The sequence below is a fragment of the Magnolia sinica genome, chromosome 3 (genome assembly GCF_029962835.1).
Source record: "Magnolia sinica isolate HGM2019 chromosome 3, MsV1, whole genome shotgun sequence".
Taxonomy (NCBI): Eukaryota; Viridiplantae; Streptophyta; class Magnoliopsida; order Magnoliales; family Magnoliaceae; genus Magnolia; species Magnolia sinica.
The window spans coordinates 96,152,362-96,173,316 of record NC_080575.1 but is presented as its reverse complement, the minus strand read 5'-3'; the positions used below and the strand labels follow the sequence as shown (position 1 = coordinate 96,173,316).

At 41.2% G+C, this 20,955-nt stretch overlaps 1 protein-coding gene across 1 annotated transcript; it reads left to right on the top strand.

The window, feature by feature from the left end:
- The first annotated feature begins 1,438 nt into the window (after positions 1 to 1,438).
- LOC131240317 (rhomboid-like protein 19) lies at positions 1,439 to 20,360 on the top strand. The gene is made up of 8 exons (XM_058238444.1): positions 1,439 to 1,593; positions 12,476 to 12,600; positions 13,983 to 14,043; positions 15,842 to 16,008; positions 18,153 to 18,258; positions 18,388 to 18,590; positions 18,669 to 18,806; positions 19,778 to 20,360. Exons 1-8 carry the CDS (start codon positions 1,570 to 1,572, stop codon positions 19,881 to 19,883), a joined length of 930 nt encoding a protein of 309 aa, XP_058094427.1. The 5' UTR covers positions 1,439 to 1,569; the 3' UTR covers positions 19,884 to 20,360.
- The last annotated feature ends 595 nt before the right edge of the window (positions 20,361 to 20,955 follow it).

The window sequence follows — 20,955 nt, the reverse complement described above, 5'->3', positions numbered from 1 at the left end:
ATCTGATTCTGGATCCTACGGCTCCTAGCTGGTGCCTCCCATTTCAACGGCTTGGATACCGCGAATGGAGATCTCAGCAGATCAAATGCCCGTTTGGCTGCCTGAATGAGTATGGATCCTAGAAGGCTAGATATGGGATGGCAACCTGATGCCATCCATATTTTTCGTAGACGTATGTCCCACGTTATGGACAACCTTGGTCCCATGGAATGGACGATCCACATCAAATATAGATTTACATGATGGACCGCTTACATCGAAGGTGGGCTTTTAGCCGCGCGGTCCACCCATTTTTTCCAGCCCTACCAAAAAATGAGGCAGATACAAAGCTTAGGTAGACCACACCAGAGGAAGGGGATTGGACGCTTACCGTGAAAACTTTTTGAGGGCGAGCTGTAAAAGTTTTAGATCAAGCTGATGTTTGTGTTTTCCCTTCATCCAGATATGTGTGGCCTTATCAATGGTTTAGATGGAAAATAAACATTACAGTGGGCCTAGGAATTTTTAACGGTGGACGTTCAATCAATGCTGTTTTCTTGTGTATGTCCACCTGAGATTTGGATCTGCCTCATTTTTGGGCTAATACCATAAATTAAGATGGAAGAATGGATGAACGGTACGGATAAAACAGACACATCATGGTGGGTCCCGCAGAGCTTTGACACTAGCTAGTTGGCTGATGTTGGGGTCACTAGCAAAACCACGTCGTCTGTAATCTGCACCGTTGATCTCTTAAGTGACACCGTGGATGGACCATGCCACAAAAGCCTCCCAGATCGGAAGATCCGAGAAGCCAATCTCGGGACATTTTTCAGACGCATCTCATCTTAGCTGTCTATCTCATGGCCAGTAAGCAAAAGTTCCAGATCTTACTATCGAGGAAACGATCACGAGATGCTCCATCCACATTGTAATGGAACAGAGGCAGAGCAATGGTCTGGATTATGGAAACATGGTCCGACCTTCCAGAAATAAAAACCCGCGTATAACGCGGAAAGGCTCTGGCCGCGTACTTGTACGAAGAAAACGAGGCGGAAAAAAGAAAAGGGTCGCGGATTTCTTTCGCAGGAAGTTCCTGCGCAAGGATGCAAAGTGGGGTCCACTGTGATGGTGATTAGAAATCCAACCTGTCCATCCATTTTTCGAGATCATTTTAGGATACTCAAACAAAATTGAGGAGGATCCAAGACTCAAGTGGGCCATACGAGATGAAATAGTGTGAAGAGGAATGCCCACCGTTGAAACCTCCCTAGGCTGCCATCCAAACCGTTTATAAGTTCATTTTCACTGGGATGAATTGAAAACACCAAAAACTTAGACCGATACAAAACTTTTGTGACCCATTTGAATTTTGGATCCATCTTATTTTTGGTTGCATGAGCTAAAATGAGGTAAAAAAACGGATGGACGGGTTGGATTTCTTCCAAACATCGGAGTGGGCCCACCCAGAATCCTTGCGCAGGAACTTCCTGCGAAAGGCTTTCGCAGGAAATCCGCGTCCGGTTAAAAGGCTGGAAGCCGGGAAATAGCCCAACAGACGGGTCGGGCGAGTCACGGAGTAGTCAGGCAATGAGTTCTCACGCACTGGTTGGAGTAAGACCATTTTCTTCTCTTTCCCTTCTCACATCTTTTCAATTTCCAGATCAAAATATCGAATTCCTGAAATGTGACCAGCTCTAGAAAGTAGAAAACCCTCCCTCTTTAGAGTTTTAGATCACCGCTGGAAAAACAAACTAGAAATTGGGGTTTGATATTGAAAAACCTCCCTTTTAGGGTTTTAGATCCCGATCTATTACATTTTTTCATGGAATTTCAATCGATTCCTCTTTTTTTAGGGGGAGTTATTGGATAGTCGAGCAGAATATGACACTTGATAGGCAGCCACTCAGACAATGTACATGAGACATACATGAACTCAAATTAAAACCGGATTGGATTGTGTTACCCACCTTCTTGAAGTCACTGTCCCAAAATCAGATTGGTTGAGCAATCATGACCTCTGATTAGTAGACACATGTTTCTTGAAATAGGATTATTGGATATATATTTTTTTCATTTCTAAGTGTCTGATACATGTCTACCAATCTGATACTCAGATAATCACATAAGTTGTAATTTTTGCTTCAAAAGACCTCTAAATTGGGACCTGTAATTTGGGAAGTTTAATTTGAATAATTTTATGCGGGGTATGCAATTTCTAATATTCTGAGTGCCTGTATATCATCCATCATTCTCTGCTACTCTATCAAAGTTTTTCCTCTTTTCCCCTTTTAAAAAAAGGTTGTGATTTGATGAGGCTCTCCTCATGTGAGGGTGTGAAAAATTACCATTTGATCAACCATCAGACAGCACGTGTTTGAGATGTGGGCCATTTATCAGGTACAGTATGTTAACTTGCCATGGTTTAAAAATAAATGTTGGTCTGCTGATCCGGCAGGTCAAACTTGTATGAGAAAAACGGGTGGTTAGAAAAGAAGTCCAACTGTCAAAAATGAATGTATATGTGGGGCTCTTTTGATGAGTGTACTACCCTGATTCTTGGCATATGGTATGTTGACAGTGTGACCAGGGAGCTGTCATGTTGGGCGCCATCATTCAATCAACCACACCCACACCCACACCCACACCCACACCCACACCCCCTTTCTGTTCTTCAGTTTCTATGGAAATGTGTAACTTCTATATGCTTCTATGCATGATTAGGTCGTGTTTGGATGTTCAACTGGCTTTGATTATGGTAATTAAGTTGCGACAATTTGGAAATGAGTGATCGCGGAACTAGAAATGTTTAGTTCTCTTGTATTTTCAACTTTCAAGTCTGCCTTGTAAACTGTAATTTTTTTTTTTCATTTGTAACTGTCTGATACATGTCCACCAATCTGATTCTCAGATAATCACATAAGTTGTAATTTTTGGTTCAAAAGACATCTAAATTGGGACCCATAATTTGGGAAGTTTAATTTGAATAATTTTATGCCGGGTATGCAATTTCTAATATTCTAAGTGTCTGTATATCATCCATCATTCTTTGCTACTCTATCAAAGTTTTTCCTCTTTCCCCCTTTTTAAAAAAGGGTTGTGATTTGATGAGGCACTCCTCATGTGAGGGTGTGAAAAATTACCATTTGATCAACCATCAGATAGCACGTGTTTGAGATGTGGGCCATCTATCAGTTAAGAGTATGTTAACTTGCCATGGTTCAAAAATAAATGTTGGTCTGCCAATCCGGCAAGTCAAACCTGTATGGGAAAAATGGGTGGTTAGAAAAGAAGTCTATCATTCAAACTAACAAAAATGAATGTATATGTGGGGCTCTTTTGATGAGTGTACTACCCTGATTCTTGGCATATGGTATGTTGACAGCGTGACTAGGGAGCTGTCATGTTGGGCGCCATCATTCAATCAACCACACCCACACCCACACCCCCTTTCTGTTCTTCAGTTTCTATGGAAATGTGTAACTTCTATATGCTTCTATGCATGATTAGGTCGTGTTTGGATGTTCAACTGGCTTTGATTGTGGTAATTAAGTTGTGACAATTTGGAGATGAGTGATCGCAGAACTAGGAATGTTTAGTTCTCTTGTATTTTCAACTTTCAAGTCTGCCTTGTAAACCCTTCTTTTTTTTTTTTTTTTTTTTTTTTGAGGGAACAACAAATTTTTATTGAAGGAACTCACAAAGCGAGAAAAGAATACAAGGCCCCAAAACAGCCAAATGAAAAGCTATAGAAGAGGAACAGCTGGGGCTGCCTTTACAAAACCTGCCCACTCTTCAACTAAGGAGGAAATCCTAGCAATCACAACATTTACCCCCTCCTCCACATTCCGAAAGCATCGCCCATTCCTAGAACCCCAAATAGCCCACAACACGGCCAAGAGAACTAGACGCCAATAGGATTTAGAAGCCTTCCCGCCCAGTCCTCCATGCCACGCCCATAGAAGCCTTGTAAACTGTAATGAACATATTCACAATGAAAGCTGTGTTGGGCTGGTGGCTTGATGCAGAACATGAAATTTAAATATGATATGCAAGAATTTAGACTTAGATCAGACCAACACAGAATGATCACATAATAATTCCACATCCTACACAAAAGTTCAAACATTCAAGTAAAGGGGAATTTGTACAGGTCCAGGCCTACATGGGCTAGGACTAGATCAATAAAAATTACGGACCAAACAATGCTCAAAGGGAAATAGAAATCAACCACACATGCATAAGAATCAGTCCCTAATCCAAGGGATTCCCCAATTTCAATTCAAGGAACCCTAGGGTGAAAAAAGGGAAAAATAAATTAGGGCTAATGCAAACTAAGGCTAGGGTTTAGGAAATAGGAATGAAAAGAGGAAAACCAGAGGAAAACTTGACTCGGAGAAAGCTTTTGCGTGCAGATGGTGACCCGGGGGTGACGCACGTGCGCGGGTGGGCTGGTCGCACGTGTGATGGAAGCTCGCCTCCCCAAAGTGACACCTAGGCCTTGGTCGGCCAGGGGAGACCTCTATTCCCTCCCAAGTTTGACGACGATCCGACAAAAGGTCGAGGCGTAGTGCTCCGCCGAAGTCTCAGCCCTCTTACAGGTCCAGATTCTAGAAACTGGCTGTAGGGGGATGAATAGCTGCAAAAAGCTGGGAAATTCAAAGCAATAATGATGGTGAAAGATGAGGTATATGGATGAGAGATAGTAGGGATGGATGAGGATAGATGTGGCTTCACGCCACGTAGTTATCCCTTCAAAAAGGGAGGGCTTCGCACCGACTTTTGAATTCTTCCACAACTCACTAAGAGAACGGAAAAATAAAGTAGGAATTTTTATTAAGCTTTAATGAATTAAAAGAGTTACAGGGGGTGCTTATTTATTGGGAAAACCCTATACCCCAAAACTCACGCCATGTGCATAACTTATTACTTGGCGATGAGGTAAACTAAAATAAAAACAAAAGAAAGAAATCGAAAACATTCACGATATTCTAAATAACATGAATCAGCAAAACCTAAGATATGAAATCAATCCGATTAGTGAGCCACAATCATGAGATCCCATGATGGGCTTTTCTTGATTATCAGGTCCACTCTTTTGAATCAAAATTTCGTCTTTTAGCTAGGAGGCCTTCCCTGAACGTTGTCATCGAGCGAGATCGACGGTGAGACCCTTCTTCTTTGTACATACGTGCGTAGGGGGGTGGTGTGCGTGCACGTGTGGACGGCGTGCGAGTGTGCATGTGCATGATGTCCTCATCAACTCTCCCTGGCTATGAAGATTTTGCCACTAGCGAAATAAAACTCTTGAACCGCTCTAAGATGTCAGGATCAAGTCTATGAAGCTCTTCCTCAATGAGCTACGTGCTGTCTAAAGCTGGGCGTAACTTCCATTTAACCAGGTACTTATGAAAACCGCCAGCCGACGTGGAAACTATCGCATGGTTAGGATATCTTCTATTTCCTCTTTGGGTGTGTGAAGGCTAAGTATGGGAGGTAAAGGCTGGGAAGAAAGGTCGGGGAGAGGCTATGGAGCAAGGGGCAAATATGAGGAATCGGGATGGGTGGGCGAAGGGCCGGACAATGTATCAGTGGGTCCCTGAAAAGCAACTAGATCCTCCACATTGAATGTGGAACTAATTCCCATGGAAGGCGAAAGATCTACCTCATACGCATTGAGACCGTTTCATTTTATAATTTTGAACTAATGCTACATGCGTGTAACTTGCGAACGGCTCCCGGAGGATATCGCTCGAGCCTGATGCGGACCATCACAGAGTCCTCAATATTGAATTCTTTGAAACGTTTATGTTAATCCGCAGAAAATTTGTAATGTTCATTACTAGTAGTGATCTTACGCCTGATTTCTTGATGCAATGAATGTATGTGATGCGCAAAAGACTCTGCTGACTCTGAGGGCATATGGGACAATGACATAGGGACGGGGTCAATAGGCTTCCTAGGCTTGTAACCAGTAACAACTTCAAAAGGACTTAGACCTGTGGACCTATTGATAGAACTATTGAATGCAAACTCGGCTATGGATAGTACGGTGTCTCATGTCCTGGTATGCTCCCCCACTAAATATCGTAGTAAACTCCCTAGGCTCCTGTTAACCACCTCAGTCTGTTTATCAGTTTGAGGGTGGTAGGCAGAAGAAAATTGGAGCCTAGTATTCGTCATGTGCCATAGTGTCTTCCAAAAGTAACTCATGAATCGCACGTCACGATCAGACACTATGGTTTTTGGTAACCCATGTGGTTTGACGACCTCACTAAAGAATAGCTTGGTAACATGAGATGCGTCGGAGGTCTTAGAACAAGGAATGAAGTGGGCCATTTTAGAGAAACGGTTCACGTCAACAAATATGGAATCATGTTTCCGAATAGTCTTGGGAAGTCCAAGTATGAAGTCCATACTGATGTCCTGTTAAGGGATGAATGGGATGACAAAGGTGTGTGTAATCCTGTATTCTGTTTCTTTTGCTATGCCAGTTGACAAGTACGACATTGTCCTATAATTTTAGCCACGTCTTGCTTGAGGCTTGGCCAATAAAACCTATCCTCCACTAGGGCAATGGTCTTGTCTCGACCGAAATGACCCGCAACCCTTCCTGAATGTACAAGCGGAGGGAGGTGCGTGGTATGTACAAGCGGTCACTCCTAAACAAATATCCGTCTAAAATCAAATACTCACTGCTAGCTCCTGACGGACTCTCTAGCAACGACGTGTACACAACTCCGAAATCTGGACACTCATAATACTCTTCTTTGATGCGCTTAAGGTCCGTAACTTCAACACTCATGGAGTTAAGTAATGTGACTCGACAACTCGATGCGTCGGCGGACTTATTCTCTACACTGGCCTTGTGCTTAAGTATAAAAGTGTACACTTGAAGGAATTGAACCCACTTGGCATGCCTATGGTTTAATTTCTTCTGAGAGTTCAGATATCTCAAGGCCTCATGATCTGAGAATAAGATGAATTCTTGTGGCAATAGGTAATGACGCTAATGGCGTAGAGATTGCACTACCCCATAGAATTCCTTGTCATAGGTGGAATATCTTTGTTTCGCCTCATTAAGTTTCTCACTAAAAAAGGCGACAGGGTGCCCTTCTTGACTAAACACTCCCCCTATGCCGACTCCTGACGCGTTACATGCGACTTCAAAAGCTTTTGAAAAATCTGGAAGTCGCGTAATTGGAGCTTCGGTCATCTTAACCTTTATCTCATTGAAGGTCTTCGAGGCGGCCTTTGTCCATTGAAACTCTTATTTTTTTTTTAAATTTTTTATTATGCAATCTGTGATGGGAGCCATAATGGAACTGAAACCTCGAATGAACCGCCTATAGAAGGTAGCTAAACCGTGAAAGTTGCGCACCTCATGAATATTGCGGGGTTCAGGCCAATTGACGATGGCCTTGACCTTCTCGGTATCCGCTGATACGCCCTTAGCTGACATAATAAAACCTAAGAAGATCACACTACTAGACAAAAATGCACACTTCTTTAGGTTGGCGTACAACTTCTCGGCCCTAAAGATCCCACAAACCTGCCTCAAATGGTTGAGGTGTTGCTCTTTGGCCATGTTATAAATCAAGATATCATCAAAGTATACGACCAGGAATTTCCCTATGAAGGGCCTCAATACTTGGGTCATCACACGCATGAAAGTGTTTGGGGCGAGTTAACCCAAAAGGCATAACTAGCCACTCATATAGTCTATCATTTGTCTTGAACGCCGTCTTCCACTCATCACCAGGGCGTACACGGATTTGGTGATAACTACTCTTGAGGTCAATTTTTGAGAAGATAGTGAGCATTGACCATCATATCCAACATGTCATCAAGACGCGGTATGGGAAACCGATACTTGACTGTGATTTTGTCGATGACTCTACTATTAACACACATTCCCCATGTGCCATCCTTCTTAGGTGTAAAAAGGGTAGACACGGCACACGGGCTCATGCTCTCTCGAATGAAACCCTTTTCTAGGAGCTCATCAATCTACCTCTTCAACTCAGAATGCTCATTTGGGTTTATTCTGTAATGCGGGAGGTTTGATAGAGTTGTCCCAGGGATTAAATCAATGGCATGCTGTATATCCCTCATAGGGGGAAGCTCATTTGGTAGATTATCAGGGAAGATATCACGAAACTCATGTACTACTGGAATGACCTCGGTAGGTTACTCTACACTAGCCTCTGGTACACTCTCCCTAGCTACAAGGGTGTATACCATCGCGTCTGCCTACGTCTCTCGCTCAAAGTCTTTGACATTCAGAATATGGAGCGGTTTGGATTTGGACTTTAATTCCTTTGCTTCTTTCGAGCTGCTCACACCACTTTGTGTGGACTCCTTTCCAGTCGTACTCTTGGGTGGCAAAGGGTTTAGCTTGACCTTCTTGCCCTCAAACCAGAATGTGCACACATTTGAACGACCAAATATGGCGACATTCCTGTCGTATAGCCATGGTTTGCTCAAAATAATATGGCCAACGTCCATGGGAACAACATCACGCCAAAGTATGTCTTTATAAGATCTAAACTGAATAGGAACATGATAACAGTGTGATACTGGAATGGAGGTTTCGTCAACCCAGGAAACTCTATAGGGTTGAGGATGAGTTTCCAGCTTCAAGCCCAAATGACTTACAGTGCTAGTCGATGCCACGTTAGCACAACTACCATTATCTACGATCAATTTACAACTCTTTCTCCACATTTTGCATAAATGTAAAAGATCGTGTTGCGGCGCCAGTCATCATTGTTCTTGGCTTGAGCCAAATCGCGATGCACAATTGCGAGGGTCACAGACTCTTGCGCTCCCTTTTCTCCCTAGGGGTCTCTACGGGCTCATATTCTTCCTCTTTGCCATCACTTTCTGGGGGCACTACTTCTACCTGTCTATCAATAAAGAATACTTTGGTGCCCTCTCTCGTGCTGCACTGGTGAGCACAATGACCAAACCCCTTACACCTAAAACACTTAGTGGCTCCACTTCCCTGTGAACTAGACCCAGCAATTTCTTTACCCTTATCATCCTTGGACCTAGGCTGCAAATTGTTGGAAGGTTTGTTTTGATATCCAGTGTTAGGTTTAGCCCTAGAGGGATTAGCCTTAGCACTAGAATCATGAAAATCAAACCGCCTTCCTACAGACGCTTTGAGATATTGCTCGATGTCCAACATTACTTGATACAACTGTTCGATGGTGTCTATGTCTTTGGCGAGCAATTCTCTCCTAATGTCAGGATGGAGGCCCGTTTTAAAACGAGTAAGGGTGAGTACGGGGTCCTCATTAACCTCACAACGGGTCAAGTACTCTTCGAATTTCTCAATATAGTCAACAACACTCATGGAACCCTGTCAAAGAGACTGCCACTCCTCAATCAACCGCAGGCGATAAGAGAAAGGGAGGTACTTTTCTTTCAGCGGTTTTTTCATTTCTCCTCAATGGACTATTGAGAGTTCCCTTGCTCTTTCTTTCTTTCGCTTAACTGTCGCTCAAAACCTCTTTGCTTGGCCCACAAGCTTCATCTTGACAAATCGGACTCGTCGAGCATCCGACATGTCATACCACTCAAAATAGTGTTCCATATCCGCCAACCAATCTAAAAATGCTTTTGGGTACAAGTAGCCATCAAACATAGGGGCATCTACTCTAACTCTATTGAGGAGTCACGCATCTGGGTCATATTGGTCACGGTGTCCCTCACGGGGTGGGTGCACAGGTGCGTGCCCATGACCAACTTCTTGGCTGCCTCCATTCCTTAGTCTAACCTCCCGACTACCTGCCTGAGATTGAACATCTTCCCCGATGGTGGGGTTTGCCCCAAGGGAAGCCTCTATTTGGGTAACGCGATCCTCAAATTGGTCAAGGCGTTGATCTATGCGTTGCTTAAGCGCTTACTCAAAAAATCAACCTGCTTGGTTAACTTGTTCAATGATTCTTGCGGTTGCTCTATGTTTAGTATAGGGTGCAAACCAAAACCGCGACCCGTACGTGTGGGCATATACTTGCTAACTCCACCTAAGGACTTTCTAGGGCGACTATATGTAACTAAATAGGACTAAATGATCATATGAGATTTTATATGAGGGACTATGCAGTGTTTATTAAAATCCAACAATATAGGAGACAAAGTAAGGGACTATGGACTCTTAAAAGCTACATGTGATAAACTGGATGCATGAAGGACTCAAACAAACTAACCCTAACATGTAATGTATTCCCCTATAAGAACCTTATGCTCTGATTCCAAATTTGATGCAGAACATGAAATTTAAATATGATATGCAAGAATTCAGGCTTAGATCAGACTAATGCAGAATGATCACATAATAATTCCACATCCCACACAAAAGTTCAAACATTCAAGTAAAGGGGAATCTGTACGGGTCTAGGCCTACACGGGTTAGGATTAGATCAATAAAAATTATGGACCAAACAATGCTCAAAGGGAAATAGAAATCAACCACGCATACATAAGAATCAGTTCCTAATCCAAGGGATTCCTCAATTTCAATTCAAGGAACCCTAGGGTGAAAAAAGGGGCAAATAAATTAGGGCTAATGCAAACTAAGACTAGGGTTTAGGAAATAGGAATGAAAAGAGGAAAACCAGAGGAAAACCTGACCCGGAGAAAGTTCCTGCGTGCAGATGGTGACCCGGGGGTGACGCACGTGCGCGGGTGGGCTGGCCGCACGTGTGATGGAAGCCCGCCTCCCCAAAGTGACACCTAGGCCTTGGTCGGCCAGGGGAGACCTCCAATCCCTCCAAGTTTGACGACGATCTGACGTAAGGTCGAGGCATAGTACTCTGCTGAAGTCTCAGCCCTCCTATAGATCTAGATTCTGGAAATTGGCTGTAGGGGGGATGAATAGCTGCAAAAAGCTGAGAAATTCAAAGCAATAATGATGGTGAAAGATGAGATATATGGATGAGAGATGGTAGGGACGGATGAGAATAGATGTGCCTTCACACCACATAGTTAGCCCTTCGAAAAGGGAGGGCTTTGCACCCACTTTTGAATTCTTTCACAACTCACTAAGAGAGTAGAAAAATAAAGTAGGAATTTTTATTAAGCTTCAATGAATCAAAAGAGCTACAAGATGTGCCTATTTATAGGGAAAACCCTATACTCCAAAACTCGCACCATGTGCACAACCTATTACTTGGCAATGAAGTAAACTAAAATAAAAACTAAACAAAGGAATCTAAAGCGTTCACGATGTTCTAAATAACATGAATAAGCAAAACCTAAAATATGAAATCAATCCGATTAGTGGGCCACGATCATGTGATCCCATGATGGGCTTTTCTTGACTATTGGGTCCACTCTTTTGAATTAAAACTTTATTTTCTAGTTAGGAGGCCCTTCTTGGACGTCGTCATCGAGCCAGATCGACGGTGGGGCCCTCCTTTTTCGTACATACATGCGTATTGGGGGGTGGGTGCACGTGTGGACGGCGTGTGGGCGTGCGTGTGCACGATGTCCTCATCATGGCTATTTGCAAAGGGTAGGATTTTGAGACCTAGTCTTTTCAATGTGTTCAATATCTAGGTTTTTCACATGGTGGGCCAGCTGTGTATGTGCTGTGGCCCAAAAATCAGGCCACTTTGGGTCCTTGGGTTGGCTGCACATGCATGAAGAAAATGGATGGTTAAAAAATTGACCATTGGTCCACATTCACTGTACTATGTGACCCACCTGATGACTGGACTGGCGTAATGGATTAGCCGGATCTTGGACACACGTCTTATAGGACTGTGTGAGAGAGTAGGATTTGGAATGCTACTCTTGCTAATGGCCATAGCAGTGAGTGGCCTTAACCAACCTGATCTGCTTAAAAGACAGGTTCACGTTGAGTTTATTGGGTTTTACGTGGGGCTTTGGTTAGAAAACATGGCCCATTTAGCTAAATGTGCTGTGCTTGGGTTTGCTTTGGCTTGACCTGAGTTGACCCACCCACAGAGTATTTATTTATATACAAATAATTAGCCATGTTTGAAAGCTGTGGGCCTGCATTAGAGTTAGAAATGTGTGGAACTGTGTAATGGGTTTTGGGTTCCAGTCCTGATAATTCTTTTACAAGTTGGAAAGGTTGGGCTGGGGTTGGGCTAAGGTATTTGTTCATGGGTTGGGCCTGATCATCTCATCTCAGGTCACAAGTTGGGCTTGGTCCTAGATCCTGGGACCGTTTAGTAAATGGGTTGGGCTCAGGCTGACCACGATCCAACTGGAACCTGACCTATTGCCACTCATAGCAGGTTTCATCACAATTCAGGACTGGTCATTTGCTCTAGATAAAATGAGGCTCACCCAACTTTGGACATTTTACTTCATCGCAACTTGGTTATTGCAATCTAAGTCAGCTGTAAATCCAAATGTTTCTATTGTTTATTTTGTCTACGATTTAGAGAAATGTTATCGACAAAGTATGGATTTTGATCAGATTAACTCAGATCAGTATGTAATTTATAATGAGCAGGGTGGAAGCCTCTTCTCTGGCTTTACGCGGCTGTGCAAAGGGCTATCGGTGGTGCTTTTTGGAGGATATGCCATACTCCAGATTCTCCCCTTGGCTGTGTCTTATCTTGCACTGATTCCTGCAACGTATGGTTCTTCTCAGGCTCTAATTGAAGTGATAGTTTGGATACTATATATTTTTGGTTTGAGTTATATGACCTGTATGTAATTTATTCATCTGTTAGTGTAGGAAGTGTTTGACTAACAAGATAAGTAAGAGTTGTTGCAATTGTCTGAGTTTTCTACCCAATGCGCAGTTCCTGTTCTGCAGTCTTGCTCTATCCTGCTCTTGCTGCCAGATGTCCCATTCCTCCTACCTTCAACCACCACAATCATAATTCCATCATGACCATCTTCACCTCAATCATTTTTTTTTTCCCTACAAGAAAAATAATGCCCATTTTCCCAGTCTAGACATTTTAAGAGTCTCTATGCATACCGTCACTAGTTTTTTTTTTTTTTGGGTGAAATATAATATATAGTTGAAAAGAAATGGTCCAGTTCTCCTAATTCAGAGGGACACGTTGATGGTCAATCAATTGTTCTGGATCGTCCACAAGGTCCAGCCCACACTTCATGGGTCACCATGCAAAAATCACGCCTATTGGACAATTCTAACTCTCTGATCAATAGCCTATAAGATGGAAGTTCTGATTGTTTATGGAAAACAGGTGCAATCAACAATTTGAACTCTCCATTTGGTAGGGCCCATCTTAGGTTGCTTTTGGTTCTAAAATACCTTGCTTAGAGAATCCTGACCATCCCATCTGTGTTTTGGAAAATGAATCCCTAGAAAAAGAGTCCAACTTTCAGATCGGTCAGATCATCCAATTATTGTAATTTTATGTGGTGGCATCTGAAGTGTGGGCCAAACCTAACATCACGTTCAGATAAATTGATTGGGCTGTTTATGTGTCCACATACAACTAGGAGCATTGGACTCTCTCATATTCCAATTCTTCAATTTTATTTGTTTATAGCTGCTTCCTATGTTCTCTCACTTATTTTTTTTAAGAACAGTGATGTCTCTGATCCTGCATCTGAATCCACTTCCATTTGTGAAATAAGGTTCTAATTGATTTTGTTGGGAAAAATGGTACATTGTCTAGGCAGCATAGAGTTGTTGATTGCTGATTGGTGTCCTCTCTGAGCACTGTCCTGCCTTTTTTTTTTCTTTTGTTGACCAAAGCATGAAAGATGAATAGACGGGGGACTTTGAATCTTTTTGACAACCACCGGTGAACATCGAATGTTTCAATTATTTGGAAGTTTGATGTTGACGAGAATGATTTATTCCTACTATGTTTTATTGTGGACTTGTTTATTACATGTATATTTGGTATCTCTTATTCAAGTTTATCGAGAATAGTATGATGCAGACAATCAATTATTGTGGCTTTATAATTGCAAATTTCTAATGTGGTTGGCATCATTGATGAAGAATTTTCCTCAATGAATTGATTTTGCAGGACAATTCCATTTGTTTGGACCCTCATAACAGCTGGTTACATTGAGCAATCTCTTTTTGGGGTATGCGTTCTTTAGTTTGTAATGTTTCACTATAACTTTATTATCCTTGCTGAAAATGATAGAACCTGCACGAGGTCCATTTCAATGTTTATCATGTTCTTTTGCTTTAAGCTTTTTCTGCTATCTCCGGAATTCATGTCCAAACATTTTGCTTTTTGTTGCTTCCCTATATCCTTTATCTGCGTGCCTTAGAAACTGTGTTAGAAGACTCTAAATAATTGACTTTAGAAATGATCAACTGTAATTGGAATTATGGCATTTTCTTTTCTGATGAATTTTCGGTCGAAATTTCTTTTGGCATTTAATCCAACCAACTGGATTGAGCTTTTCTGCCAATTATTTTTATATTGAGGCTGGTGTATTGTTTGACCTGTAAAGATAAAACATTTATTACTCCTGAAAATTCCAACTCATTGTGTCTTTGTTAAATACTTATGCTTCTCTTTGGGCAAGTTCCTTACATAGTTGCAATGCACAAGGCTGATGTTCTTATGGCATCAAGTCTATTTCAAAGACGCAAGTGATTATGGTAATTAGGTTGTTCTCAGATTGGTAAATAGATGTTTTCCGTCCATTGTTGCAACGATGTGGTAGTGTGGACAATCTGTTTACAATTCCATTTTTCATACTTATTGGGATGATGGATTATTCTATGCAATTGGTAACAGTCGACTGTACCATTGGCAGAGACTTCAAGAGCAGCTCGTGTACCATTTTGTATACAATTTAATACATAAGTGTGCGTATGCACACGTCTCTAAAATTGAAGCTGTCCGAGCCGCTGGATTTGAAAACCTAGTCAATAGATAATTTCTGACTCTATTATTTGCAGTGTTGTAATCCTATGTTGCCACTTTCCTAATGGCTCATTTCTTCTCGGTCTCTGCCATAGTGCCATGAAACATGATTGTATAAATTCTCACTGAATACACACACACACACACACACACACACACACACACACACCCCTAATGGCTCATTTCTTCTCTGTCTCTGCCATAGTGCCATGAAACATGACTGTGTAAATTCTCACTGAATACACACACACAGACACACACACACACACACCCCTAATGGCTCATTTCTTCTCTGTCTCTGCCATAGTGCCATGAAACATGACTGTATCAATTCTCACTGAATATATATATATATATATATATATATATATATATATATATATATATATATATATATATATATATATATATATATATATATATTTTGAATGATAAATTCTCACTGAATATAGTCACTTGTATATGGAAACTGAATGGCATACATAAATTGTATTTTTTCTCCTTAGGTTCATTATAACAGATCATTTTAGGGCTGCAACTTGGATTCAACTCAATCCAAACCTGATGACCCAAACCCCGGTTTGGGTCAGATTGTCAGGGTCTGCGGGTCGGATTAGGTTTATATAGTTCCAACCCGATTTGAAATCGGGTCAGGTTTGGGTTGGGTTAGGTCAGGTTGGGAATAATCAAATGTATTTGGTTTGGGTTGGGTTGTGGTTGAGTATAGAGGAGTTTAGGTTGGGTTTGGGTTAGGCACCTTGGGTTGGAATTTGGGTCGGGTTGGGGTTGGGTCCTCTCGAGGTCCGGTCGGGCTCGGGTTGTCCCTCAACTTGGCCCAACCTGCCTGAATTGTACTCCTAGATCTTAGTTGTTAGTTGTTACACGACTTGAGTAACAAAAACTACTGGGTGTTTTGAAGATATTTTACAGGCAAGATATCCTAGTAATTACAACTATGCATTTTAAAATGGCAAGATCGTGATGGTACATCTGTTTTGCAGGTGGCCATCAACATAGTTGGTCTTCTTTTCATTGGGAAGTTGCTAGAACCAATATGGGGTTCCAAGGAGTTCTTCAAATTTGTTGTTGTGGTCAACTTTTTAACTTCTGTCTGCATCTTGATCACAGCCATAGCATTGTACTACATAACAAGGCAGGAAAGGTTCCTGTAAGTGTCACCATGCTCCGAGGATCTTTTCTTTTTTGTGCATGTTTATGCATACTTGTACTGTTTTCCTTTCATTCGTCCTTGTTTATTTGGGCATGATATTTTGTTTTCATTTAATGCTTTACTGTATCTCGTAGAACATAATAACACTTGTCGTATCAAGTTCAGTTTCCCTTTTCCTCATATTTACAAACATTAATTTGACTATGACAAACATTGGAATTTTCATTATTTGATCGCATTCCCTGGTTTCTTATTGGAAGACATTAGCTCTTCTACTATGTTACATGGAGTTTTCTAAGCAGGAGGTGTGTCACGTGTTGGGTTCCAAACCTGACGTGTGTATGTGATACGCCAGGATTTTCTTCCAGTTATAAGATGATGAGACACCTGAACACAGAGAACCTCTAAACTGACACTTCTCAATAGGATCCTTCGTATAAAAAGAGAGGGAAGGTCACTAACATAAATTGTAAAATGACATACGTTTTACAGAATTGCTGCTAAAAAAAAGTAAAACTGCCTGTGTGAATGATAAAATTACTTTCTCTTTCCCACTTTCTTAATTTTAGTGAACATTTAAATCTTTCAAAGACTTACTATCAATGAAACTTTAGGCCATGTTTTGGTTACATGCTAAAGATCATTCTTGAAAATGGAAAGGAGTTCATGAGTTGTATTTGTGCGGCGGTACTTGCACCATCTTTTCATCGGAATAATGATTTTTGGATCAAGAATCAGCTATTGATGAATGAAAAAAGAGCTTGACTGTTCACAGGAGGAAATCATCCGTTGGGTGGTGAATGGAATTGCTGCACACAGCTGATGTGGCATGGGAGTGATCCACCATTTTTCAAATGGGCTATAATTTTATGATGAATCTGGACCGCTGGTCATTTTTCGTAACGAACAAAATCTGAGTGTAGTCCTCCCATCATTAGTCATTACATGTTCTTTTTTAATTAGTAGTGTAGTACTAATGTCATTACAAGTAAAAAAAAAAAAGGTTTCTTTTCTTAATTTAACAATAAGGGAGTTCGACTGGCATCCAAACAGGACCTTAAATGTCTGCTAAGATGCTTATTGTCTAGTTCCTTTTTTTCGTAGTATTATTATTAGTATTATTTTGAGAATGAAAAGTGCAATTTTTTAAGTTGTGGAAGAAGGATCACCGTGACAAGGACAATGCAGAAATAGCCAGATGATGAGCAATTATACTATCCCAAACTGACACAGAACTAACCCTGTGCAGCAAAAAGCTCCTCAAACTCACACACTTGACAAACTTAAGACCCTTTGCCACACTAATACTGGGAATTGCATGATACTCCTGCAGAGTAAAATATGCAGGCACCTGGCTAGAAGCATGTGCCATATGTACCTCAATCATTATGCACAATCATAGATGAGAAGTATTATATGATTCCTTACTAGAAAGTCAAAATTTTTAGTTAGGAATTATACCATGCTCTATTGGAAAGGGACATTTTTTATGTCATTTATTTTTAAATTAAATAAATATATTTTCCGAATCCATGAATCCTATATTTATGGAGTTTGGCGAATCCGACATTCCAGTTTTGGATTCCGACACTAGTGGCCATCTTTCCAATTGAGCTTGCCTGGTATGTTAGGTGGCAAAATGTATCTAATTATTGCTAGTGATTTTGTAGCCATACAATTGGGAAAATTGTTATCCTTCTCTGGGAGCTATTAAACAATCCATGTTGAAGCTTGGTTTGGTGTCCCCTGCTGTTTGAGATCCGAGAGTTGAAAGGGGCAACGTTAAGGTTAATCTTAACCACACTTTCTTCTCTTGTTGCTCGAAAGTAACCTACATTCCCCCACCAGCATCATATCGTCGTCAATAAGAACTCGTTGTTTGTAATCAACCTATGTAATAGACTATTAGACAGTGCTTGATTGTAATCAAGTTATGTAATAGTCTATTACATTGCGCCTGCGGGAGTTTTGCGCTCTCATTGCTGGTCCCCAGCCTGGAAGGAGGGGGGTTGCGTCAGGTTGGCAGCCAATGTCAAACTTATGCCATAACTTTCATCATGAATCTGACCAAGATATCACCCTCAATAATCCTAAGGAGGCTTAAGCTCTAACATTGCCGATTTACATTTCTCTTTTGCTAGTTATACACCTCTTTGTGGCTTTCACGGGGTCCTTTCAGGATTCCTGGTTGGTCTCAAGCAAATTATACCTGATCAGGAGCTGGGTGTATTGAAGATCAAAGCAAAGGTATGATAATGGCAACATTTCTTTACTTTTTAGTTTTATTTATTCTTTTGAAAAAAAATGTTTGCCACAATTTCTGTATGAACCTATGGCTGATAATATTTCCTTTGTCCCTTTTCCAATATTCTCCAGTGGTTGCCGTCCCTCGTTGTGTTGGTGTCAATAGCTGCAAGCTTCTTCACAGCAGATTCAGCATCATATCTTCCAACTTTGATATTTGGCACTTATATCAGCTGGATTTACCTGCGTTATCTCCAAAGGAAGCCAGAAGCAAACCTTCAAGGTGACCCAAGTGACGAGTTTGCCTTCTCCACGTTCTTCCCTGAATCTTTGCGGTAATATGTGTTTCCAATCTTGCAATTTTTCCGATTGAAAGAACCAGTGTCCTTGTTCTCATCCGCTCGAATTTGCAGTCCAGTTCTGGATCCTATTGCTTCGGTGTTTGATCGGATGCTTTGTCGAGGATCCAAAATTTCCAACGAAGCTAAGGGCCATACATTGGGAGGTACTCCATTGCCTGGTTCTGACCCCATTGCGGCATCCAGGAGGAGGTACGTGTGTTGGGCTCTCTTGAAATTGTGTTTTTGATGATTTCTACATCTTCTAATATTTTGTCGACACCACCAAGTTAGTTTTCAATGTTATGGAATTGGGTATTGTGCTTTTTTCCCCTCTCAAACATGGATAATAAATGTTGCTTAGGTCCAAGTTAATTCACTAATTTGCAAGAAAAAATTAGTTACACTATCTTGTACAACATTAGTTTCGTACAAGGGAACCTATGGATTGTCAGATTTTCTTAGTTATTAAGCAGTCTCTCTACACATGGCACACGTGTTCCTGACTCGGATTGTTCATCTGGTAGGCCCTTGCTGCGGATAACGTATTCAGAGAAAAATATGTCGGCCAGATTATCCTAGCTACTGATTGGAGGATTATAAATGGATGTTTAGGAAGAGAGTCCAACTAACCATTGCCATTCAATGTGTGAAAGTCCTCCAAATCTATAGGTGTAGGGGGAGGGAGGGAGATCAGCCCAATCCAAAAACTAAGATGGGCCATCACAAGGAACATATTGAGAGGGAATGCCCACCGTTGATTATCGCGGGAGGCCCACTGTGTTCTCTATATATAATCAAGGCTGGACCCTTTATCTGGCCAAGATCAGGCTGTTCTGCGACTCAGATGGCCCCCTATGAAATCCTAGGGTGGGTGTTCCATCCCACCTTGGTCTTTTTGTTTTGGCCCACAAGTTTTGGATCAGGCTGAGTTTTGGGTGCTAGGGTTTTTCAGAGGTGACACATCTTGATAGGCAGATTGGATTGTGGATCCATCACATGGCCCCCAAATCTACCCAGTACCACTGGAGTGGCCCCTTCTTTCATTTATTTATTTTTTTTCCACAAATGGATGCTGCGTTTTTATATTAGTTGTAGGGCCATCAGTTGACTACTATTATTCTTCAGATAGTTTCAGTTGGATTGGATGAGATCCTCATTCGTGGGTTCTGTTTGAATTGCAGAGAGTGGGGGGCACGGGCACTGGAAGAAAGATTAGCAGCACAGAAGTCATCCGCAGCTGGGAGTGTGGAAGGCCCATCACATAGAGATGTGTCCGAGACTGTTTGACAAGATTCCCAAGGGGGATTTTGACTATATTAGCCTTGTGTGGTATTGCCAAAAATCCCAAAATCTGACCTCTCAAATATATTCCTTATTAGGCCTTATCACTTTTTGAAGAATTAGTGGAAGAAAATGCCCCTGCTTTGGAACTTGGTGTCCATATGGAGATTCTTTTTCTTATTTCTTTGCTGTTTTTGTGGGGCTTCTTCTTCCTTTTCAAACATGTCTTTCAGGGTCCCATCATCACCCCTTTCAACTATATTTTCCAGCATACGCTGATTGTCATTAACTTCTCTGGCGTATGAGCACCGGTAACAACTTTTAAGGCCCTAAAAAATTATTGTTTTTGCTTTGACGACTGCATTTGTTAGAGATAGAAGCTACATATATTAGGAAGACATTTTAAATGAATTTTTTATTTTATTTTTTGTATAATAACATTATCTTACATATGAAAGTCACTTTTGATTGTGGATAGAGAGAGATGGTTGTGATTTTTGTTGTTGTAGGGATAAGTGATTGTTAGAAGGGATTTGAGGTAGATAAGGATGGTTGTAGTTGTTATGTTGAAGAGGAGTGGATTCCACACATGCAATGGTGGACCACAAAACCACGATCGCATATGTGTGGAATCCACTCCATCCATTAACCTTGGAATTTCATAGAAGGTTATGGTTTGAAGCATGATCAACATCCACCAGTCACATTGACTACATCACAAGAAAATAGTTTGTATGGAACGGACACTGTTATATGTTATTAGGTTTTGTGGGCTACACAGAGATCGTGTAAGAAAGAAGTTAGCATTTTTTTTTATATAAATAGAGGATTACAAAGAAAATGAATGGATTAAATATAAGTTCCAGTAGGCCTAATAATAAATCTCGTCCACGTTACTTGGGATTTGATATTAGGTAACTTATTCTTCACTCAAAATTCATATTGATACAAGGATGGGTTAATTTGGTTTGAAAAACTTTTAAAAAGTTGTTAGTGGCTACCTTGGAATATTTTAAACTTCCCTTTCTTTTCAGGATTTTGACCATGCCACAAGGCTAGTATGGTCAAAATCCCTTTC